This window comes from Stomoxys calcitrans, chromosome 1, assembly GCF_963082655.1.
Source record: "Stomoxys calcitrans chromosome 1, idStoCalc2.1, whole genome shotgun sequence".
Classification (NCBI taxonomy): domain Eukaryota; kingdom Metazoa; phylum Arthropoda; class Insecta; order Diptera; family Muscidae; genus Stomoxys; species Stomoxys calcitrans.
The window spans coordinates 184,604,716-184,630,213 of record NC_081552.1 but is presented as its reverse complement, the minus strand read 5'-3'; the positions used below and the strand labels follow the sequence as shown (position 1 = coordinate 184,630,213).

At 40.4% G+C, this 25,498-nt stretch overlaps 2 protein-coding genes across 12 annotated transcripts in view; both read left to right on the top strand.

Moving 5' to 3' along the window:
* Nucleotides 1–3,760: 3,760 nt before the first annotated feature.
* On the top strand, nt 3,761–4,704 carry LOC106089607 (signal recognition particle 9 kDa protein). Its single transcript, XM_013255506.2, has 2 exons — nt 3,761–4,029; nt 4,107–4,704. Exons 1-2 carry the CDS (start codon nt 3,889–3,891, stop codon nt 4,197–4,199), a joined length of 234 nt encoding a protein of 77 aa, XP_013110960.1. The 5' UTR covers nt 3,761–3,888; the 3' UTR covers nt 4,200–4,704.
* A 7,015-nt stretch (nt 4,705–11,719) lies between these two features.
* The window catches only part of LOC106089608 (JNK-interacting protein 3), an 89,897-nt gene continuing 76,118 nt past the window's right edge, over nt 11,720–25,498 (top strand). For 8 of the 11 annotated variants that reach the window (XR_009396438.1, XM_059360521.1, XM_059360483.1 and 5 more), the window contains exon 1: nt 11,720–12,822. Coding sequence is in view for 10 of the 11 variants with exons in the window: in XM_059360521.1 (XP_059216504.1) it covers nt 12,724–12,822 (99 nt within the window). In the remaining variant the exon portion in view is untranslated. The remainder of the gene's footprint in view (nt 12,823–25,498) is intronic. The other 3 variants (XM_059360280.1, XM_059360444.1, XM_013255507.2) reach the window with 1 other exon arrangement.

The window sequence follows — 25,498 nt, the reverse complement described above, 5'->3', positions numbered from 1 at the left end:
CTTCCAATAACTGTGTCAAGTACGGTCCAAATCGGCCTATATGCTGAAATAGCCCCCATATAGGCCGAACTCGCGATTTAGCGCCTTAAGCTACCAAAAGCTTTATTTATTATCCGATTTGTTTGGAATTTGCTACAATGACGTGTTCAGATGCCCGACATCTGTGCCGTATATGGTCCAAATCGGACTATATCTTAATATAGGCCCCACATAGATTGATCTTCTGATTTAAGGTTTTAGACCAATAAAATCTGAATTCATTAACTGATTAGGCTAAAATTTAGACAATAATTTGTGTTAAGATCCCCGCTATCTGTGCCGAATATGATCCAAATCGGTATTTGTCTTAATGTAGCCCCCATATACATCGATCTCCTGATTTAAAAGGTCAGGCCCATAAAAGCCGCATTTATTGCCCGATTTCACTGAAACAGTGAGCTGTTTTAGGTATCCATGCCGAGCATGGTTTAGGTTGGACCAATTTTGGTATTGCCCCCATAAATATCGATCTCCCTTTCACCCATCAGTAGGGAATTTTTATCCGATTTTGCTGAAATTAAGTACATTGTGCTATGTTAAACCCCTCAATATTCTCCCCGAATATGATGCGGATCATATCATATATGGATACAGCTGCCAAACATGTCGATCTCCCGATTTACGGCATTGAACCCATATAAGACCATATTTGTGGCTATTTGGGTCCAATTCGGACCAAATGTCCGACAAATTCTGCTGGATCATAATGGTGTACTATCCGCAATTGAATGGGAAAATAGTGATGCTCGTCAAGCTCAAAAGCCCATTCCAGTAAGTAATTTTTTTTATCGCGAATTGTTTATCTACTATCCTTCTGTGGTGAAAGAGAAACTGTGTGAAAGTCGATGGGGTAACGATTCCGACCATTCCGAATCTGTGTTATTTTCCCTTTCGAGATAGACATCCACCGCCTAGAAGTCTTAAGGTGGATCTACATGATCTAGAGCGAGAGGTTCAGCACTTGAAGAACGAACCTCTCGATCAAGTGTCATATCAGTGAACCCTCCGAATGAGGCGGTGTCGAGACTTGTGCGCGGAATAGTCAAACGACTCGGCTAATCTTGGGTTGCAATGCGAACACGCACCACTCACAATGGTCCATTTATGATTTTATCCTAGATTTTGGCCTGTTAGCCGAGGACCCGAAACCCTCGGAAGTCGAACGTCTAGCCATAATGCATCTTCCTAGGTGCTCGGCTGTGGCCAGTGGACCAATGACTTCCAATGTTACGGATGTCTCTCGGAGGCGCTGTAGCTGTTGAGGGTATGATAACGGATGGGAGGATCTTTCTTCGATGGCGACCTGGAGTTTGTCTTCCTGGGGAACGAGCTTTGGTCATTTCTTGAATCCGTCTGTCTACACTGATGGGGTCGCCAACTGGCGTGGGGCGTGACATTGTCGCCGCAATGGATTGTGTGCCGCGTGGATCTTTCTTCGATAGCGACCTGGAGTTTGTCTTCCCGGTAACGAGCTTTGGCCTGGGCGCCATTCTTGGGTCCCTCTTTCTTCACGGATGGAGGCACCGAGGCTGGAGGTTTTTTTGAATTCCTAGGATTTTGAGAGTCACATAGACGTCTGGACGGGTGCAGTGTCTTTCAGGCAGAGGTTTTCGAGATCCTCAAGGCCTTAGATGCGATCCTGAGTCAAGAGCGGCGGCTCTCTCAGACTGTCACTTTTTACGTGGATAGTCAGATGACGCTGAAGGCGCTGTCGGCGGGTCGCGTGATGTCAAGGCGTTTGAGGCCTGCTGTCAGATTGTGCTGGGTTCCGGATCATCAAGGGATGGCGGGTAACGAAGCGGCTGACGAGCTGGCCAGGTTGGGGTCGCGGATGAACTCTGGAAGTGCGACGCCGATGGTAATCCCTCCTGAGTTGGCTGTTTGGGATGATGGATTCCTACTACAACGAACGTGCTGACTCGGTGTGGGCTGGCATTGTAGGCTGCAGGGTTGCCAAGGCCCTGTGGCCGAGATTCACCGGAACGAGGACATTGATTGTTCTCGAGCTAGAGAAGAGTGACCTTTTGGATTGTTGGTGGGAGTCATGACCGGCCACTGCAATGTCGGGTCGCTGACATGGCGATGGGCTCAGGGAGATGAGGATTTTTGTAGGGTCTGTGGGGATGAGGCGGAGTTAGTAGCGGTTAAGCATCTGCTGTGCCAGTGCCCCGCGATGACGGGGAGAAGGCGTAGGATCATGGGGCACACATCTTCGCTTCACTGAGATCTCTATAGTCTCTCGACCCCCAAGTCATTTTGGAATTCTGCAAGGTTCTGGGATGGCTGACGGGACAGCCCTTTAATCGGTGAGACTTCTTCGATCTCTATGCCGGCTTTTTAGTCTCTATTCATATTTTTCTAATGGCTTTCGTTTCTCTCTCCTCACCTATTTCTTTGCTTTCTAGGATGATCACTTTGGGCCAGTGATTGTTGTTGTAGCCACATTTGCATATGGAGGTAGCGATCCTTTTCAAGCTCCAAAGGTGAACAAGATCCTTTCGGTCCATAGGACTGATCGCCGCGGGAACGTTATGCCGATTGGCTATTTTAAGGCGCCAAAAACTCGAGCATCATAGGCACTAAGTATTTTAGCTAGAGCCGGTGCCGCCCGGCCTCTCACTAAGACTCTGCCCTCGATACCGCTGTGGTCCGCGACTGCTGTTGCAGCTACTCCATTTATGGAGCATCTCACTACCCGCAACCTGTGAACGCGCCCGAATGCTACCAGCTGAGCTTCTCATGATGAAGTTGAAAACCACACAAATCGGAGCTCAGAGTTACAACCCTTTTGGTGCTCATAGTCATCCCGTGCCAGGTGTACCAGAGGTCTCCGAGTGAAGTGGTTGGCAACTGCAGTTGCCAGGCACTTGTCCTTTAAGCTTACCTAACCTAAGCGGTATATTAAGCGGTTCTAGACAAAATGTATGCAGACACGGTAGCAGCTGCGGTGAATTACTACCGTGGGAATGTGGTCCTTGGGTCAAAGTCAACAACCGCCACCCATTGCACCTGAAGAAATTGACGTCCCCAGTAAACCAAGTAGCTGCAACTGCAGTCGCGGACAATCAGCGGTATCGAGCGGAGAGTATCAGTGAGAGGCCGGACGGCACCGGCCCTCGCCTATGATGCTCGATATGACAAGACGTGTTTTTGGCGCCTTTAAATAACCATTGGCCACCTTGATCCCGCGGCGATACAGGAGCTTGACGAGGATCGCCACCTCCACATTAAATTGTGTCTACGACAACACAACAACAGGCAACAACCATTTTTAAGGCAGTCCCTGGGCAGCCGGTTATTCGTACCGGATTGACCCGATGGATTCCTTCACCAGCAAGGGCTGCCGTCTCAGTGTACGACACTGCTACAACAACAACAACCATTTTAAGGCTAACAATTGTAATCATCAAGCAGCTTAAGATTAAGTATTGCCAACATGTTATAAGGGAGAAACCCCCACCTCTGGCGCCATCTACCATTCTCTTTGCTTTGCTTTGTAAGAAAAGAAAAACAATTGGCAACTTATCACAATCAACAACCATTCGTAAGGCTAACAGTCGTACGATAAATCATCAAGCGGCTTAATATTAAATATTGTTAGAAGACTCTGGCGCCATCTACCATTCTCTTTGCTTTGCAAAGTAAGAAACGGAAAACATTGGCAACGCATAGGTGGCACGTCAGAAGACAATGAATGACAATGGCAAAGCAAAGTGTCAAATTTGTGACACATTGAACAACACGACAAAAAAATAAAATTGCTTACATTTTTAATTTCACTTTCGCAAATTATCAATTACCATTCGTATTTAATTTATAAGAAAATATTAAAATACTCTATTTAAAAACATGGTGTTTGTGAAAAGTTGGGAGGATTTTGAGATAGCAGCCGAGAATATGTACATGGCCAATCCAGCGGCGTGTCGTTATACCATGAAATATATTCACACCAAGGGACACATACTGCTCAAGATGACCGACAATGTGAAGGTAGGCAGCAATGAGGAAGGGTTCTAAGCCATTTAAGAAATCCCGTCTATAATAAATTTCTTACATTCATATTGCAGTGCATACAATATAAGGCTGAAAATATGCCCGACTTGAAGAAAATCGAAAAGTTTTCCGGCAACCTTATGGGTCACATGGCATCCAAGGAATAATGTTGATTTGCAGGCACTGTCATCAGTAATGTAACTAAGAAAGGATACATGTGATTGGATCTTCATGTTTCATACGGGAAGATAGTTAGGAAGACATTTCGTTTATAAGGGGTTGGATTTGGGCACAGAGTAGAAGTGTAAATATCATTTTGGTTTAAATAACATTTTAAAAATGTTAGCTCTGTTTACCACTCCTCCCCCACACCTCACCACTATAGCATGCTATTTGGAATTCATGTATTTTTTTATTCGTTATCATTTAAGAGATACTATCTACATATATATAGATCTAGGAATCAAGAACAACTACAAGAAAAACAACAACAGCTTTGTGAATTAAAAAAAAACGGGCTACAGAGAAACATTTATTTTAAATCACTTTAATGATAAAACAACAACAATATAGCACTACGCCAGAGAAATGTTAATTGTACAACATTTCTATGAAATGATTTTTTTAAGTTTTTACTGGAAAAGAAGAATAAATGAAATTGTGTATAGACTACTTATGGCAAAAAAAAAAAATGGTGGCATAGTTTGTGTCTCATTTCAGAGGTACAACACAGCGCTTTGAAGGCACTATCTTAGATAGCTTAGGTATAGTACACGCAATATGGCAGCTGAGTTAGAGCTTGGCGGGCATCTACAATTACTTCCTCAAAGGAGGAAATAGTTCAATTGTGTCACTTGGAAATAAGTGAATGTGAGTAAATCAGAAACTAAGAAGACAGAATGAACTTTGAGAATTCTACCAAAGTACGAAACATTTGACCGATGCCATTGGCATACCCTCCTGCGGGGCTACGTGAAAAAAACCCTGGGGTATATACCCCAAATTTGGAATAAAAATACAATGCAACTCATTTTTGATTCATTTATATTATAATGAACATTTACCCACTGAATTAGAACATTTAAAGCACTGAAACTTTAGTGCCAATATTGGCATGCAGTGATGAACTGTAAAGTCACTCTTGAACGCAGGCAGAAGAGATAATAGGACCTCAATCACAATTGGCGCTTTTAGCGTCGTTCCGAAAAGATTCGCCACATCATTTAAACATCAATTTGTTGAGTATACTAAGAGTGAGCCATTCATCGCAGTCATGGTGTCCAAGCCGATCGTCGCAGACGTTGAACTGGGAGGCGAGTATATTACCAAGGTACACAACTTGTCTCTGAGTACTTTCCTCTTTTTCGATGTCCTTAAAAATATGCAGTACCGAAATCAGGAAAGGATTCAAGCATTGGAAAGTAGTAGATACACGCTTAAGGCACTACCATTTCCGAGCCTTCATGGATAAATTTCATGTGCTGAGCACCAGTTTCGAAAATTGCATAGCACGACTACTGCTTGCTCGCCATCGCTGCAGGTCAAGCCATGCCATTCAACGGTTCTCGTCGATATTGCCTTATCGACGGCTTTTGATACTGTGACGCATGCAACGCGTTTTGAGGACATCACCAACACGTCCTCCAAACGGTCCTGAAGCGTTTGTTTGCGAATAACCAGTACGGCTACCAGTCGTATGTGAAATTCAGGCATCGTAGAGTGAAACAGGGAGTTTCTCAAGGTGGGAGATATCTCCGGCACTGTATAACTTCTACGGATCTAATGTTCCATCCTCTCCAGACGTCATCGAGATCGTATCATACGCGGACAATGGTAAAGATCACGGCTTTGGGCCCCCTCTTTGATAGCATCTGGTTTATGTTGAACTATTACCCGTTTATTTCGCTGCAAGAAATTTGAAATGTCCTCCACAAAATTTTTAGCCACAATTGTCAGCGGAAATGTATCAGCTGTTGCATGTGATAGTCAAACACGTTAGAATTCCCACCACTAACTATCCCAAAATACTTGGTGTCACATTTGACAGCCTTTATAGAACGGAGCTCAAAGCTCCACACTGTGTGATGCGCAAAGCTATGCCTTGCCGGGTCCTCATGGCGCTTGTTGGCAGCACAGCACATAAAGAGCAATTGACCGATGATGGACCAACTAAGAATGCCGCCCTAATAACTGCGACGGGATGTCTCCTCAGTTCTAATGTGAAACACCTCCATTAGAAGACAAACAACCTACTCATGGGAAGGCACAACTACATGCGATCTAAGCAATATCTTGTTGTTGTTGTAGCCATATTTTCATGTGGAGGTGGCGATACTCGTCAATCTCCTGTATGTGAGCAAGCTCGTTCCGGCCCAAAGGACAGATCGCCGCGGGAAGGGTGGCCATTGGTTTTTTAAAGGCGCCAATAACTTGCCTTGTCATATGGATCATCATAGGCACTCAGTATTTGCGCAAGAGTCGGTGCCGCCCGGCCTCTCACTGAGACTCTCCGCTTGATACCGCTAATTATGCGCGACTGCGACTGCCGTTTCAACTACTTCGTATGCATGATGTTCAGCGCTACAAGAGAGAAAATTTAGATCAGACGGCGTTTCAAGCTTGTATAGATATTTCACGCGGGCACGCTATTAGAAGCGGTGAACAGCTACTGAGTGAAGGCAGTTTTTCGAGATCGACCGTCACCCATTGCGCCTGAAAAAGTTAGCCTTCCTCGGTATACAAGAGTGTTCCTTCGTCCAATTTCTACTGAGCTGGGATTGAACCTGGGACCACACGTCACATATTACCTGTTTAACAGCCCAGCCAATCTTACTCGACCTAGGACCAGACCCTCCTAATGCTGGCGACATTTGTGAGGAAGAATGTCATGTATAAGACTAAATACTGTTGGAAATGAAGATTGTACTTTAAATAAATAAACTTTGTTATAATGTATGGTAGTATGCTATGAAATATTAGTTATGAAAACTACCCTTTGTATGTATATTGAAAAAATAAAATTTTTCATTCGTTTGCTTGTTTTTGAATATAAAACACGTCTTTTAACAGGTTATGGGCCTGAACGCGTAAAATAATTGAAGTGTGATTTGTAAGATACGTTATTACTTACTAGCAATGGCAACGAATAATACTGCTATAGAAAAGCTGCGTGGAAATGAAAATTTCGAAGATTGGAAGTTTGCCGTAATGGCATATTTTCAAATGAAGAATCTATGGAAGTCTATAGAGGGAACCGAGAGCAAAGAGGAGAAAAATATTCAAGCCCGAGCAGAGCTAATTATGCTGGTGGACAAATGTGTGTATCCACATATTCGAGAGTGCAAGAATGCCAAAGAAATATGGGATACTTTGAATCAAGTCTTTGCCGATTCTGGTTTGGTACGAAGAGTCAGTCTTATCCAGAGGTTCTGTTCTGCAAAACTCAATAATTTTGCGTCCGTGGATGGGTATGTAAATGATATATTGACGAGTGCACATAAGCTTAGAAGTGCTGGCTTGAAATTGGATGAAGAATGGGTTGGTTCAATGATGCTGGCTGGTCTTCCTGAGGAATATAAACCAATGATAATGGGCATTCAAAGTTCTGGAATGAAAATCACAGGAGATTCTATTAAGCTAAAACTTTTACAGGACGTGCGCATCCAAAATGATGAAAATTTAGCACTCAATAGTCGTCAGAAGCAAAAACCAAAGGGTCCAAAATGTTTTAATTGCCAAAAATTTGGACATATTGCTGCTAAGTGCCCAAACAAAAATACCACAAAGAAAAAGTCAAATGCAATGATTGGTTCCTTTTCGGTAAGTAGTGCCGGAAAAGAGAACTGGTATTTTGATTCTGGAGCATCAGCTCATATGTCGTTCAATGAGGCATTGTTTAATGGTAATATTGAACCAAAAGTAGCTGAGGTGACAGTTGCAAATAATTCCAAGATGATGGTAAAAGGAGTTGGAAATATAGATTTGCCTACAATTGCGAACAGAGAGTCTGTTGAGCTCAATGATGTACTGTTTGTTCCAGAATTATGTCTAAACCTTTTGTCAGTATCGAAAATAGTACAAAAGGGACACGAAGTTCGTTTCACTAATAATGGCTGTAAGGTTATCACCAATGACAAGGAAATTATTGCTACTGGAAATCATGTGAATGGTATGTTTCAATTAAAGACTTCGAATCATAAGGCTTTAGCAGGAAAGGCTCAAGAAAATCAAGTTCAGATGTGGCACAAGCGTTTTGGGCATGTGAATAATGACATTTTGAAGAAAATGGCTTCTGGAGCTGTTGATGGAATTTGCTTTGAACCTTGTAACTTCGAGTGTGTTACATGCTATAAAGGGAAATTTGCAAGATATCCTTTTTATGAAACAACCAATCGTACAACTGACCTCCTGGAGTTGATTCACAGTGACGTTTGTGGTCCAATGGAATGTCCATCCTTTGCGGGCTCACAATACATGCTAATTTTTGTTGACGACTTTTCATCGAAAATTTTTGTTTATTTTTTAAAGAAGAAAAGTGAAGTCTCTGAGAAGTTTTTGGAGTTCAAAAATCAAGTTGAAAATGAGACTGGTAAAAGAATTAAAGCATTTAGAAGTGACAATGGATCCGAGTTCTGCAATGCTAAAATGAAAAGCATCATGGTGCAAAATGGAATTCAACATCAGACCACGGTGCCGTTCACACCGCAACAAAATGGTAAGTCAGAGAGAATGAATCGTTCCATCATTGAGAAAACCAGATGCCTTCTTATTGATTCAAAACTACCAAAAACTTTCTGGGCTGAGGCTGCAAATACTGCAGTTTATTTAATAAACCGAACTCCATGTAAGCGCCAAAATTTCCTTAGTCCTTATGAAACATGGTATGGGAGAAAACCAAATTTGAAGAATTTAAAAGTGTTTGGATGCAAGGCCGTTGTTCAAGTCCCAAAGCAGAAACGCAAAAAGTTGGATCCAAAAGGCAAAGAAGTGATTTTCGTTGGCTATTCACAACATCCGAATTCGTATAGGTTTTTTGATCCTAAAACTGGAAATGTTTCATTGAGCAGGGATGTGAAATTTCTGGAATCTGAATTCTTAGATGACCCAAAGAGGGAAAGTGATATTATATTTTACAAAATAGATTTCGGATGCGATTCAGTGGGGGAAGAAGATCCTAACATTCGCGAAGCGGATGGTCAAGAGAATGAGGACATTTCTGATCAAATTTCTGAAGATGAGTTTAAGGAATGTGTGGATAACCGTTCATCTGATGACAGTAGAACCGCATCTCCGAAATTAAGAAGATCGTCTAGGACTATGAAGCCTAATCCAAAGTATGCGCAAGTAAGTCTCATAGAATGTTCTGAGGAACCCAAAAATATGAGAGAAGCTTTAAAATGTGTTGATAGAGAACATTGGAAAAAGGCTATATCAGACGAACTAAATGCACTTGTTGAAAATGGAACCTGGGAAATTGTTGATTTACCACCAGGAAGGAATGCAATTGATAGCAAATGGACGTTCAAAATAAAACGAAATTCTAACGGTGAAATCGAGCGTTACAAAGCCAGACTTGTGGCAAAAGGATATTCACAAAAGGAAGGAATTGATTATAGCGAAACGTTCTCACCAGTTGTGAGATATTCATCCATTCGACTTCTTCTCAGCCTGGCCGTTCGTCATGACTTGGACATAGATCAAATGGATGTTGTGACAGCGTTTCTTCAGAGTGAACTAAAAGAAGAAATTTACATGAAAATCCCAGAAGGTTGCAAATCGGACACACGTAAGGTATGTCACTTAAAGAAATCCATATATGGTTTAAAACAGGCGAGTAGAGTTTGGAATAGAAAGTTAGATGAAACTCTAAAGAAAATTGGTCTCACACAATCCAAAACAGAGCCATGCATCTATTTCAAAACTCAAAACGGAGAGAAAACGTACGTGGCAATTTACGTCGATGACATTTTGATATTTTCAAATAATCAAAGAAGTAAAGAGTACATAAAAGAAAGACTCTCAAAATGTTTTAAGATGAAGGACTTAGGTCCAGCCCACTATATTTTAGGAATGAAATTAACACGGGATCGTGAGAATGGAAAGCTATGGTTGAATCAGAATTCATACATTGAAGATATGCTGAAAAAGTTCAACATGGATCAATGCAACCCAATTTCGACTCCAATTGACATCAACCAGAAAATTACCAAGAATATGTGTCCTACCACAGAAGATGAAATAAACGAAATGAAAACCATACCGTATCAAGAAGCAGTCGGAAGCATAATGTACGCAGCGCAGGTGACAAGGCCAGATATTGGATATGCAGTGGGGGTGCTTTCACGATTTAATAAAAATTATGGTAAAGCACACTGGCAAGCTGTAAAAAGAATTTTCCGATACCTTAAGGCGACAAGTCATTATGCACTGCAATTCAGTAAAGATGGATCTAGTCAAATAGATGGATTTGCTGATGCTGATTGGGCTGGTGATGTGGATGACAGAAAGTCAACCACTGGTTATGTTTTTAAATTTCAAAATGGGCCAATATCGTGGAATTCAAAGAAGCAACAGACTACAGCTCTTTCTACCACCGAAGCTGAATACATGGCATTATCGACTTCAGCACAAGAAGCAATGTGGCTTAAATCCTTGCTCACAGAACTTGATGAAATTCACTCCATTGAAATCAAATGCGATAATAAGAGTGCTATTTGTTTATCACATAATAATACATTTCATGCTCGCTCAAAGCACATCGACATTCGTCATCACTTTGTTAGAGAATTAATTGAAGAAGACCAAATTAAGATTGCTTACATTCAAACTAGAGATATGGTGGCAGACATACTGACGAAAGGATTGCCGGCTCCCAAACATATCCATTGTTGCAATTTACTTGGCTTTAAAGACCAATCTAATGGGGGTGTTGGAAATGAAGATTGTACTTTAAATAAATAAACTTTGTTATAATGTATGGTAGTATGCTATGAAATATTAGTTATGAAAACTACCCTTTGTATGTATATTGAAAAATAAAATTTTTCATTCGTTTGCTTGTTTTTGAATATAAAACACGTCTTTTAACAAATACTACTAAATTAAGGAACAGGGGATACTTCTCACATATAAATGAATACAGTCCGAATAATGTCGAAGCTCAATGATACAGGACCTCTTTGCTTATAGTGCGAACGGGTTGCCACATAGCGACACCAGGATTCCTCAGAAATGAAGCCATGTTCGCGACGGGATTGAAACCCACGGTGGATGTGCAATTTGTTATGAGTTTAAATTAAAGGCAGGTACAATATTTGTTTTTCACAAGTGAAAAATTATGTTTTTCACGGGTATTATTTTGAAACACTACAAAAATCTCAATGATAACACAAAACTTTTATGAAAAAATCTTCATAAGAAATGAGGGAATGTCCTACTTAATAAAATCAACATTTTTTCTAAAAAAAAATCGCTAAAAGCGAATGAAGTATCACCCTTAATCTTTGAATTAACAGCAAAAGATAGACTAAGCGTAGCTAACGCATCTTACAACGTATGTCCTCTGTTGTGAGCGACGCATTTGATTTAGGTATATAATCAAACAAAATGTCATGTGGCTGTCAAATTTGTAATTTTCTTTTGCTAGCTCTCTCTCTCTCCCCAAATCATACAGCTTTTTCATCATTCGTTACACACCAAGAAAGAAATTTTCACGTCATAATACGAGTTCGCGTTTGCTGGCAATTTTTTTTATTATTTTAAAATGTTTAAATACACTAAAATATGAAAGAAATGAAAATAAATTCATTTTAAACACAACATATAAGTGATACAGTTCCAAAGTGCAATAAAATCGAGCTAAAACAAAATGAAATAAAGCAGCAAAACGAAAGCATAGAAAAGTGAAAAATCTAGTCATTACAAATTAATTTCCTTGTTTCTTTGGCAAGCACACAACCCACAACGACGACAACCAGCAGATATACATATGTGTATATCTTTGACGGCGACTACCTTGAATTAAACACACAACCAGTATATAGTTGTTAATAATTCGTCAGCAAATTTCTAAAGTTTGGTGTTTTTGTGTGGAAAGTGTCGAAAATTCGAAAAAAAATCATTAAATATGACGAAAATGAAAAGTGCAAATGTGAAGAAAGTCTGAAAGAAGATGCAAAAATACATCATTTAGTGCATGATAATGGTTGTGAGCAAAAACAAAGAAATTAATGGTCTTCGAAGTGGGCAAAGATCCTTCTCATCGTCGCAAATAAAAATATACATATACGCAGGCTATAATAGTTCATGTGTCGTGTGAAAAGAGAGTGACATAACGTTATAGAGAGAGAGAAGAGTAAGAGAGACCAAAGTGGAATAACAAAATAAATTGCAAGGGGTTGTAAAACCCCTCAAAAACACTTGTCAGTGCGTGCGCTTGTGTGTGCTGTAACTCCTTTGTAGCACCACTTAATCTCTTCGTCCGACCGACCCAGGAGGAGTCAAGCGCGGCCAAACAACAAACCAACAATAATTTGACACACTACTCTTTGCTTAAATAAAGTGTCGTGCTTTGTCATTTAGGAAAGTAAACGAGTGAGTGCGTGTGTGTGTTTGTTGTTGCTATCGTACTTGTGGTCTGCTGCTTTGTTGGTTTGACAAGTGCAGATAAATTTTCGCAAAAAAGGAAGAAAAATGGATAACGACGACGCATTACTCAACAATAGAGGTCCTCAGCCTGGTGCTGAGACCGTGTATGGCACCGATGACAACAACATGGTCATGTCCGAAAAGGTATGTTGTGCTTTATTTTTTTGAGGTTTTTCATCTCTGACGAGGTATTATACTCAAGCATTGAACCCCATTGAAATATTTTATTAAGTTAAGGGACGTCTTGTTTGAAAATTTATTTATGTATGTTTTGAAGGGTATGTTGCACTTACTGGTCCGCCATTAAAGTCATTGAATAAGTCATGATATCATTGGGCTGGGCAATAAAACCTTCATTCTTATACTTTTGGCATTAAATGACACAAGTGGCGACACAAAAGCCTCTGTGCCAACATATGATTCGGAGTGACGAAAACAGCAAATATTTGGTTTTCTTAAGTAGAGAAAACCAAAATAGCAGTTCATTCTTCTGCAACAATAAACATTTGACTTTATTTACCTTTTCATACCCTACATTGAGTTATTAAGAGGGCATTGGTTTGTCCATCCATGGTTAAATGTTTAATATTTGTGCTTAGCCCTCTTCATTGGGAAATTTTGAATTTTGTTTAAGTTGACTATATCACATCCATTGAGAAAAAAAAGCTTGGGTTTAAAAGTAATGGAGCCAAGAAGAACTTTAAATGGAACTTTTTTGTTTAAAAACCAAACGATGTGACAAATACCTATCAATCCCATGGCAGCCGGTCGTATGTACCGGAATGAACCGATGAATTCCTTCATCGGCAAGGGCTGCCGCCTCAGTGTACCACACACTGCTACTACAACAACAACAAATACCTATTATTCTGAGCGAATTGTTAATCAAATGATCCTTAGGAAATATAGTTTAACTTTAAAAACGTTGTTGAAAGCAAGTTTGCGACTACTAGAAAAAAGAGCAAATAGTCATGTAGTGTTAAGCCTATGTTCCTTGTTCAAACCAAAATCCACTCCGAGAATATTGACGACCTTAAGACGTTGCAATATATGCGACTGTGAGCAAGATGAAATTGCGGCACTTGCAAAACTAAATCCACCAGATAACCACTAAAACATATGTATAGGGAAACGAATGTTCCAAAATTCACGGAGCAATATGAACTTTTAGCTTAGATAAGGATACCACCAAAGGTATAGGTAGACATGTGAACGATATTTACCCAGTTGTTGTTGTTATTATGTAGCACTGTCTTGTACACTGAGGCGGCAGCCCTTGACCATCGGATCAATCCGGTACATGCAAACGGCTGCCATGGCTGCCCCAGTAGTTGTTTACTGCATTCGCGCTTAACTTCTCGCTCTAGGGGCCTATCCGCATAATAGAACACAATTTAGCAAGAACTTGTCTGGTTTGCCGCGAGATGCTTACTTCTTCATGTGCAATGTGTGCGGATCGAATTTAAGGAGGGCGCTCACTCGTTAGCGTTTCACTGCTTTCGCTGCCGTGTCTGCATGAATGCTTCCTAGACACGCCTGAAACGCCAACATAACAAGAGACAGCTCGTCGCAGTACGCAAGGCAACATTCTGACAGGTCTGCATATTGTTCCACTGCGTGTCGCTCAACTGGCGAGTCCACACCGTCGATGCATAGTTTTCCACAGGCCATTCAATTGCTTTGTATGTACTCAATAAGTTTTCGTTGTTACCACCCCAAGTACTCGATCCTGTTTCTACTCCTGACCAGAACGAGCTAGCTTATATTGACGAGGATTCATACCTCCAAATGTAATATGTGGCTTCTACAACAAAGGTCTGATGTGTGTTGCTCGAAGCTGTCACAATAAGCTTAGCTGCGACCTACCGGGCGCGTCTACAGGTTGCGGATGGTGGAATGCTCTATACAGAGTAGCTGCAACAACAGTCAATGATAATCAGAGGTATCGAGCGGTCGTTTGGACAGAAACGAGCTTGCTTACCTTTAGGACCTTGACGAGGATCACCACCTCCACATGCAATTGAGTAGTTTTTTAACTTATGTTAGAAAAAGTACGTCTTATGCATAGTGTGATTGTTTATAGGCCTGATGGCTTCGCATTGCATGAAATGAAATAAATAAATAAGTATGCGGCTACTAATACAACAATACAACTTCTGACCTTGTCACAAATGCAGTGGTATGTGCGGAAGATCAATAATGGCTATCAAATGTTGGTGGTCGAAATTCTTACATCTTCAGCTCTCACATACAACTTCACTGTCTATGGAGTGAACAATGTGGCTGAAGGTTCAAGCTTCTTGCAGCGAAATTAGAGACAATATTGGCCAGGTAGATGTTCAACTTAACGCAGATGTCATCAACAAGGAGGCTCAAATTCATGATCGTACAATCGTCCGTACATGATAAGATTTTGATGCCGTCTGGGGGATGCAGAGTAGAGAATATGTAGAGCTTAAACAATGCCGGTAATATCACACCTCTTGGGGAAGTCCCTGTTTCATTTTAAGGAACTTCGACTTCTTATCTCTAAATCCCATAAACGACTGGTGACCACACCAACTGGTGATCTAACCTAGCTGGTTGGACGTGTTGACAATGTCCTCAAAAAGCGTGGCATTGCTGAGGGTATCGGTAGCCTTCGGTAGGATCAAAGACACGAGGATACGTACCGGTTTGAGATGTCCGAGTGTCTGTTGTAATCACGCTGGTCTTTAAAAATTGAGATATTGAGTTGAAACTTTGCACAGACTTGCGTTTCTTCTATACGCAGGTTAAGTTCATAAATAAGAGGAAAATATGTGGATATACATGGCTGCCATATAGACCGATCTGGCGATTTAGTGCCTTAAGCCGGTAAAAGCCGCATTTTTGACCGATTTTGCTGAAATTTTAAACAGAAAGTTGTAATAGGGGCTGATATGGCCCATATCGGACCATATTTACATATAGCTGCCATATAGACCGATAAGCCGGATTAGGGTCTTAAGCCCGTAACAGGTGCATTTATTACCCGATTTCGATGAAAATAAAAACAGTGCGTTCTTTTAAGTCTCCCGACAGCCGATTTAAATATTGTTCAGATCGGACAATATTTAGATATATCTGCCATACAGACAGATCTGCCGATTGAGGGTCTTCAGGCAATACAAGCCGCAATTATTATCCGATTTGACTGAAATTCCGCACATATCGTTTTGGTATGACTTCCAACAACTGTACAAAGTATGGTCTAAATCAGTCTATAACCTGATAAAGCTGCCAAACAAAGTTGTCGGTGCCAAATTTTGTGCAGGAGCTATATCTTAATCTGAACCGATTTTGATGAAATTTTGCAGATATTTTTGTTCGTTTCTCTTTCGAGACGAGCTCAATGATCGGAAATGCAAATGGAAAAGGAAAGCCAAAGATAGCAACACACACCAACCACTATGGGACGCGTTTCGTCTTTGGTTAGAAGACTTTTCAACCATATTTGGTGTGATAGTTTTAAGACCGGGCGTTGGTTTGTTGTATTTGAGTCGTATTAATAGCGAACACGCATCTATGATCAATTACCACATTAACCACGGTCGACAACCCTGTCTATAACTTTACTTTAATTGGCTATGACAGAATATTTGTTGCACTAGCCCAACGTAGAATAACGTTCCAAGTGCCTCGATCTTCTGCGCTCATTCTAAAATCTCTGACACCAAGTTTCGAGGTGTCTCACACCACTTGATCTTTTGATGCGTGTTACTATGCTGTCGTCATACAGCTCATACAGTTCGTGGTTCATACGTCGCCTATATTCTTCATTATCGCAAACTAGTCCATATATTTTACGAAGAATTTTTCTCTCAAATACTCCAAGAACTGCCTCATCTGCTTTCACAAGTACCCATGCTTCAGAACCATATAGCAGCACGGGTAATATCAGTGTCTTTTATAGTGTAATCTTCGTCTGTCGAGAGGTGGTCTTATTTCTAAACTGCTTACTTAGTCCAAAGTAGCATCTGTTTGCCAGTATTATTCTTCGCTTAATCTCAAAACTGGTGTCATTCGTTTCGGTTACGGCGGTGTCGAGGTAGATAAAGTTACTGACTATCTCAAAGTTGTGGTTCCCAAATTTCTCCATTTTCTTTATCTGCTCTGTTGTGCAAGGCAGATAAAGAACCGTTGCCATTGTCCAGCGTTCGAAGTCATCAATACAACTTCCAACAGATGCACAAAATCATGTGTAGTACAGAAAAAGTGTAATTTGCCACAGAAAGAATGTCTGTCATTACACAAAAATACATGCATTGGGAAAAAGTACAGCTAATAGACAGGGTTGTCGAGTGTTAATTGTATCATAGATGTGTTTTCGCTATTAATACGATTCAAATACAACATACCAACGCAGGCCTTTGAAGCCATCACACCTAATATGGTTGAAAAGTCTTCTAACCAAAGACGAAACGCGTCCCGTAGTGGTTGGTGTGTGTTGCTATCTTTGGCTTTCCTTTTCCATTTGCATCTCCGATCATTGAGCTCGTCTCGAAAGAGGAACAAACAAAAATTGTAAAATTTAATGATCGTCGCCCTAACAGGCAAAAAACGTGAAAAAAAAAATAGTTTGCAGATATGTCAAAATCAGTAACAAAACAATCCGGGCCAAATTTTGTGCAGATCGGTTGAAAATTGTAGTAATTGCAGCCATTCAAGTGTAAATCGGGCGATACATATATATGGCAGCTATATCTTAATCTGAATTAATTTTGATAAAATCTTGCACATATGTTAAGATCAGTAACAAAAATAATTGCATATCGGGCGATGCATATATATGGGAGCAATATCTAAATCTGAACCGATTTTTGCCAAAATCAATAACGTCCAAAAAACGGCCAAAAAATTGTGATATGTGCATAATTTCGTAACGATTGGATAACAAATACGACCTGCACTTTGATTACAAGAATACATGAACTCACAGACAGATAGACGGACATGGCTAAATCGAATAAGAAAGTAATTCTGCGTCGATCGGTATAATTATCATTGGGGATAGCTTTTCTTCTTCTTAGCGTTGCAAACAAATGCACAAACTTATAATACCCTGTATCGCAGTGGTGGTGTAGGGTATAAAAATCAGGAGATCGGTTTATGCAGAAGCAATACCAATGCATAAACCGAATGAAAACAAATGAAATAAAGTCAGTTGGATGTTATGAGAGAAATCGTGGGATTAAGAAGTAAAATCGGGAGATTTAATGAGCAAGCTATATCAAGATGTGGGCCGATTCGCGTGATACATGAAATACTCAATAAGAAGGACGATTGAAAAATGTAAGATTGGGATACATTCAAGATGGGATTGCCAATTTTTGTTAAATTTTGGAAATCGTGGAACTTTGCCAATAGTATCGACAGAAAAAACATCAATCGATATTCAGGCAAAAACTAAAATAACGTTAGTATCGATGGTGACATCAATATTTTATCAGCTCTAATTAGTGCCCCGCTACTCTCTACTCACCACTGCCAACTTTACCTTATAGTACCCTTTTTTTGTTCGGCCACATCCAAGTCGACCCACGTATGTTTGTGTTTCATTTCATGAGGAGTATGCAACTTTGGTCCATGCACAGTTTATCTGCAGGCAGTATTATGTAAAACATTCAATTATGTATGTACATGAATCGAAATACTCATGTCCATTAAAATGACATAAACAGGACATTGATCTGCTAAACTGAATAAATACAGCATAACATTCTGCATTTTTTCCCATTTATAATGAGAAACAAAAACGTATACCAAATACAGCGCAAAATCCTATTGGTGGTGCCAAAAATAAAATTGTGATTTCAAAATTTATTTTTTTGTGGTATCTTTTTTTGCGGAAAAGTAACTAAGACGTAGTATTTGTTTCTATTTATGAGTATAATCGCCATTATTTCGATTGAATATTAATGACTTGAATGCTACCTAACAGCCATGTTCGATATGAATGAATCTCATTTTTATTTCTTTCAGTCTGAGAAAAAATTTCATTGTATTTTCACGCATTTACTCACTCACCACTAGGTGTGTGAATGCAAATTGTATTAAGGTCGTCGCTTGCACTGAAGCCCAGCACGACGACCTTTGAGGCCGACTCAAAAACCGCAATGTAATGACAGAGAAAAAATCAGTATGTTAAACTGACGTAACTTCTTGTTCTTGCTTCATTTATAAGCTAATCTATAATGGTTTTGTTATCGTCGAATAGGCATATACACACATACATATTAAATGCGTGCGTAAGATTTCTTTTAATGTAATAATTATTATTATTTTTATAATATATACACAAATGATGGTAGGTAATATTGAGACATTTGAAATGCTTATTGTAATCATTAGAAGTCATTCGGTTTAGAGATGTTATGACATGACTCAATATCTTGAGTTTGCGTTGCGTGGCATGTAGTGGCAATCTGGAACGATTGGTTACATTGTGATGGCAGGGGAATAAGTAGCCAATGTATCGATTATTGGCGAATGTTCACATCTGCTCTGTTCTCAATTCATATTATTGAGCATAGAATAACATTTAGTGGACTGGCTACTGTTTACGAGCGCAGAGGCAAGCAATATCGTTGTTGATTTTAAAAGAGTCTTTGTTTTCAATCTTAAGTTTCTCAGCATGATGTCCACCCAAACAATGATTTTAAACACATTCCAAAAACTAACTACGATCCATCCATCGTACTAGTCAAAAACTTTAAGGATTTTAGATGTCTGACATGCGTGTAAACCTTAAACCATTACAATAGGGTATATTGTGAAATAAAGTTTTGTGAGGCGATTATGCTAGTGGAATGGAAAGAAAACATAACCCAATTAAACAAATGGTTTTAGGCCAGGCCAAAGCTTAGCTTAGGTTAAGGTGACGTTTAGTTAAACAAGCTCCAATGTAGTCCATTGTGATATAACAGTTATAGTTTTATAGCCAAAGGCCCCAAATTGTTGCTTGCATATGGAAGTAGCGAGTATGGTTAAGCTTTTATAGGTGAGCAAGCTCCTTCTGGTTCATAGGACCGATACTCGCCTTTTTATATTCTCGAAAACAGTTGTTTTCGAGACATTGTCATATCGATTAGCATAGCCCAGCCTCTCACTGAGACTCTCCACTCCATACCGCTTATTGTCCGCGACTGCATTTGCAGTTACTTCGTTTGGACGCGCCCAATAGCTTTTAGCTAAACTTCTCATAATAACGATGATCACCACGCAAATCGAAACTTCTAAGTTGTGTGGTGCTCAGTTATCCCGTGCCGGGACAATCAATGGCCTGGCCATAGTCCAAGCCAGGGATGGAAAAGTCAATACTAATAGTACTTTGTTTGGTACCTTTTCGACCTGAAGACTAATATGGTTACCCCATTCATAACATGTTTAAGCAATTTCGGATGAATAAGCGATTTATTTTTCATTAGGGGGGGACTAGGGAGGGTATAAAATCATTATTCCGTTTGGAAGTCATTAAAATATTGGTGTAAGACCCTTTAAAGTATGACATATGGAATTCTAAATCGATATAGCTAAGTCCATCTGCCAAAACCACCCTTTCTTTCGTATGAATACAGTTTGCTACTCCAGATTTCGCACATATAATTTTTATTGCTCTTGTAAATTGTCCAAATCGGTCCATATTTAGGTTTAGGTCCTATATGAATTGATCTCCCAATTTGACTGCCAGATTCCTTAAAGGGGGTAGTTATAATCCGAATTGATCTCCCAATTTGACTTCCAGATTCCTTAAAGAGAGTAGTAATAATCCAATTGATTTCGGAAGGTAGTTCACTCAACTAAAGGATGGAGGCTTACTAATTTCGTCTTTCCATTTATGAAACATCGAAGTATTGATCTAATTTGATTTTACCGTATCCGTCCGTCTGCAATTCTTACGTAGACGGGCCAATATTTCGATGTGTTACACATGATGGCATATAAACTAGAAATAAAGCTAGGCGCTAAAAATTTGCAAAAATATTTCTATTACTGTAAGGTTAAACCGGTCCATTTTTGATATAGCCGCCATATTAACCTATCGCGGATCGGATCTTGAGCACCTGGACGACGCATTTTTTTCCGATTAAATTTGAAATTTTGTATGAGGTGTTTTATCATGACTTCCAACAACTGTGCTAAAAATGATCCAAATCGGCTTATAACCTGATATAGCTTCCGATCTCCCAAAAATACTTTTTGAGTCTCAAGGGACGCAGTTCTTATCTGATTTGGAGAGGAGTGGGAACGAACGAATCCCCAAATACAAGTAGGTTTGACTGAAAAAAGATTGCGGCTATTAATCCGCACCATGTCACTATGGACATACACCTATGCCAGTAATCGACTTGTGCGCTCTTAATACTAAAAAGAAACCTCGAAAAAGAAAATCTCAGTTAGGAATTCCGTGCTACTTGCAAACTCCTAAATTGTTTTCCATACCACGCTCCCAAGTTGGTTTATGTCTGATATTATGTCCCCATCTAAGTACCGTTGTCTGTTGGCCGCGAAAGCCGGACAATGACATAGGAAATGCTCCAACGTCTTATCATCTTCCCTATATGCCCTACACATGCTATCGCTTGCCGCACCGATTATGCATAAGTGAGCTCGCAGTCCTATGTGTCCTGTTATGATACCGAAAGCTATCCTGACCTCCTTCTTACTTCTTTTCGGTAATAGTCACATCTCTCATAATCCGGATCTCCCTATAGGATTTTCGCTATTCCACAGTGTTAAATGCGCGTTCGTAGTCCAAGCTCTTAACTCGGAATGCGTCCACACGAAAGGCTTCGGATTAACCAAGTTTATTGACGGCAGTCCTCTGGCCTTAACTGCCAAATCGTCTGCTTCTTCATTCCCCCTTACACTCCTATGGCCCGGCACCCAAACAATGCGGATCGTGCTATCCTCATAGAAGGCATTAATCTCCTTCTTATACTCCAAGACTGTTCCTGACCTTACCGTCCTGGTTGTTAATCACCTGATGTCTAGTTTACTGTCCGTGAAGATGTTAACACTCGACGTCCTCGCGTTAGCTATAAACAAGCTACCGCATTCCGTGATCTTCCGAATCTCTGCCTGCAGGATTGGCTTATGGTCAGGCAGTCTAAAACAGATCTCAGTCCCTAGTCCAAAAGTAAATATCTCGAATAAAAATCCCCAAATAATTTTAAAAGCCTTTTAATGAACAAGTGAAAACGCGTTAAGTTTAGCCGGGCCGAATGTTATATACCTCCGCCATGGATCGCATTTCACACGTTCTTTGAATGACTTTTTCAAATGTATTCTACAGATAAAGATGGACCGTACTTGACATGATTACTAGAAGTCATACAAAAATTCACGTTTAAAATTTCAGTCAAATAATTGTTTTCAGGCATAGTTCCTCACAAATTTCGCCAGCATTCTTATGTTCTCACCAGGATTCGAACCCAGGCGTTCAGCATCATAGTCGGATATGCTAGACTCTGCGCTACGATGGCCTCCTCCCAGTTGGCAACAGTGGGTCATTATAAGGAAAAATTACCAAATTTCTGTAAAAATCGCCAATATCTTGTTTTTTTAATACTTGGGATTCGAAATTGGATAGATTCGGAAGTAGCGTGGTCTCTATTATATTTCTTGTAAACGGTTTTAGACCAATATTTCCCAGCTGGCGACAGTGGACCATTTACTGTGAAAATGGGGCATCAAAAGGAACAAACTATCAAATTTCGCCAAAAATCGCCAATAATTCATAGTTGGCCACAATGGACTATTTATTCTGAGAATGAGGCATCATAAGCAAAAACAAATTATCAAATTTCGACAATATATTCGTTTCTTAATATGTAGGTTTCCGAATTGAATAGATTCGAAAAGAGCGAGGTCCGCCCTATTTTTCTTGTAAACGGGTTTAACCCTCTACACGGTGGGACATTTACTCTGAAAATGGGGCATTATAAGGGAAATAGCCAAAATGTTCCAAAAATCGCCAATATCTTGGTTTCTTTAATACTTAGGCTTTTAAATTAGATAGATTCGGATAGACCTCAGCTTCTGTCGCAACTTGATAGGTAGCAGTTGGGAGCTTATCTCGCAGATGATTAGCTGGATGTTTATTCGGGAGTATAAGAGATCTAATCGTTGCATTCGTGAACACCTAGTCGATAATGAACCACCACAATCAACTTTGAATGATGTTGCAGCTCTCCTCCGGCTCAAAATCAAAGGCGTTGGAACCGACCAAATCTCTACCCTTAAAATGTTGAATGAACCAATAGTCGAGTTTCTGAATAATGTCCTCATTTTGTATTTTTGTACTATTCCTCAAGAGCATATTTGGAGAAGATCTAGTTCCTGAGCATCAGCATGGCTACATATTCGACCAGGTCCATTGTCCAAGATTTCATCCAGGAGAAAGCCATAGACGATTCTCGAGGCGCTTGACCAATGGCGATGTCTGAGTACATTGTCAAAAGGTGCCTCCAGATGAGACTGAAAGTTGGATGTTGTTGTTATAGCAGTTTTTTGAGTTCTATCTTTCGTCTGCTTGATTCTATTGAGTGTCCAGATCCAGGAACTCGGCGACTAAGATGGGGTGGATATAGATATGAGTCGAGTGGGTCTGGCTGGACAGTTAAACAAGTGACGTGTATCGCGTGTTCCCTGGTTACAATCGGGACATATATCTTGCACGTCGGCATCAATTCTTGCTCTGTAGGAGTTGGAGCGGGTGCATCTGCCGGAACGTAATTGAGCCAGAACTACGGGTTTGCAGGGGGAGATCAAATTCTTCAGATGCAATGGGAGACGGTCGTTCTCCAAGGACTACATTCAACCGGTAGCTATTTACCGCATCTGCTACCGTGTCTGCATGAATGTTGTCTAGACCTGTTTGATATGCCGCTTGATCTAGAGGTTCTCTCTTGTAGCGATGAACTTCACCATCTAGATTATGTAGATCTACCTTTAGGTTTCTGGGCGGTGGATAACTATCCACAAGATGATGATTTGGATGGTCTCTGCGATAACAGCCTAAAAGGTATTGCTTATACAGCATGCAGTTATGTCTTCGCACTGGTTGGATCTTTGTTGTTTTTTTTCTGGTGGGGATCACCACATGTGAATTGAGGAGACAGCCCGTCGCAGTTCGGAGGGCGGAGGGCTTGAAGTGAGCTGATACTCTATTTGCTTTCTTTTACGCTTATCAGCGTTTAAGTACAAGCATGTTGCCTGAGTATGAGCACGGTCCTCAAGAAACTTACCGCACATTTGGTGTGCGGTCAGTGCTAGAGTGGTCTTGCTACAACTCACTTCAATAGATGTGAAGCCTCTCTACCACACTTTTCCCTCTTATCTAATACTAGCTGGACTGGCCCCGCTCTGCTGCGCCTTTTTTCACTCACTTATTTTATCTGAGCCCTATACACGGTCAGGAAAAAAGTCCTGTTTTTTGCGGGTGCTGGTGCGGCTTTTAAGATATTTCGCCCTAATGTGGACATCCTATTGGTGCTCTACTCCCAAATACCTTTCATTTGTGCCTTTTATTGATATGGTCGGTAAATATGTCTGGTATGGGGGTATTTCTGGAGTGAAGCGAACCCCCAAATACCAGATTCGTTTTCTAGTCTCAAATACCTTACATTTGAACCCCTTATTGTCATTATTGGTCTATGTTTCTATTTAGCGCGATTTGGAGGTGTGGCGGCTCCTATAAATAAATATACCAAATTTCTGTTTTTGAGTAATTATAAACAAACCAAATTTAGCTTAAATCGCCCAACTACGAGATCTGGTGATTTTTGAGAATAGTGTAAGTACAGTTTGGATGTAAGATGGCGTCGTCGTGGTAGACGAGACTATGAATACTTTGCGAAACAATTACTTGGATGTTCTTTTGAGCACTTTCTCAATATTAGATGCCTCTGCTTTTTCTTCAATATAGTACCGTGAACCCAGTTACCTTCTTCCTTACTTTCAATTCTTGCATTCGACCCGGAACTCTCAAATTCGTATTGAAATTTTCAATCATGTTGTATTTGAAAGATCATTTGTTATTCGCTTGTCTAGGCAATGGAATACTCTTCCTTCTAGTCTTAAAAACATCCCAATATGTCAACAAACTTTTAAGTCTAAGCTAATCCAACATTTCTTATAGGCAACTCAATTGAATTAATTTTCATCACTGATAATATCTCACATTTGCTGCTTTTTCTTGGTGTTTGAACGGATAATTGTGCGTTTTACTATGTTACTATTTTTTTTTAATAATTTTTTTTACATTCAATAAATTTGTTAGTTGTTGTTGTTGTTGTAGCAGTTTATTGTGTACTTTCTTTCGTCTGCTTGATTCTGTTGAGTGTCAAGACCCAGGAACTCCGCGACTAAGATGGGGTGCGTCCACAGGGATCTGGGTCTGAGTCGAGTGGGTCTGGCCGGGCAGTTAAACAGGTGACGTGTATCGTGCGGTCCCTGGTTACAGTCGGGACATACATCTTGCACGTCGGCATCAATCCTAGCTCTGTGGGAATTGAGGCGGCTGCATCTGCCGGAACGTAATTGAGCCAGAATCACTCTGGTTTGCCGGGGGAGGTCGATTTCTTCGGGTGCAATGGGTGGCGGTCGTACTCCAAGGACTACATTCACCCGGTAGCCAGTTAACGCGTCTGCTACCGTGTCTGCATGAATGTTGTTCAGACCCGCTTGATATGCCGCTTGATCTAGAGGTTCTCTCTTGTAGCGCTGGACCTCACGCTCTAGATCATGTAGATCTACCTTAAGGCTTCTGGGCGGTGGGTATCTATCCACAAGATGA

What these genes read in the sequence shown, in the direction of transcription:
- LOC106089607 (XM_013255506.2), top strand. Translation starts at nt 3,889, where the DNA reads ATGGTGTTTGTGAAAAGTTGGGAGGATTTTGAGATAGCAGCCGAGAAT. An exon ending in AGATGACCGACAATGTGAAG is followed by an intron (nt 4,030 to 4,106) that starts GTAGGCAGCAAT and finishes TTCATATTGCAG; the next exon opens with TGCATACAATATAAGGCTGA.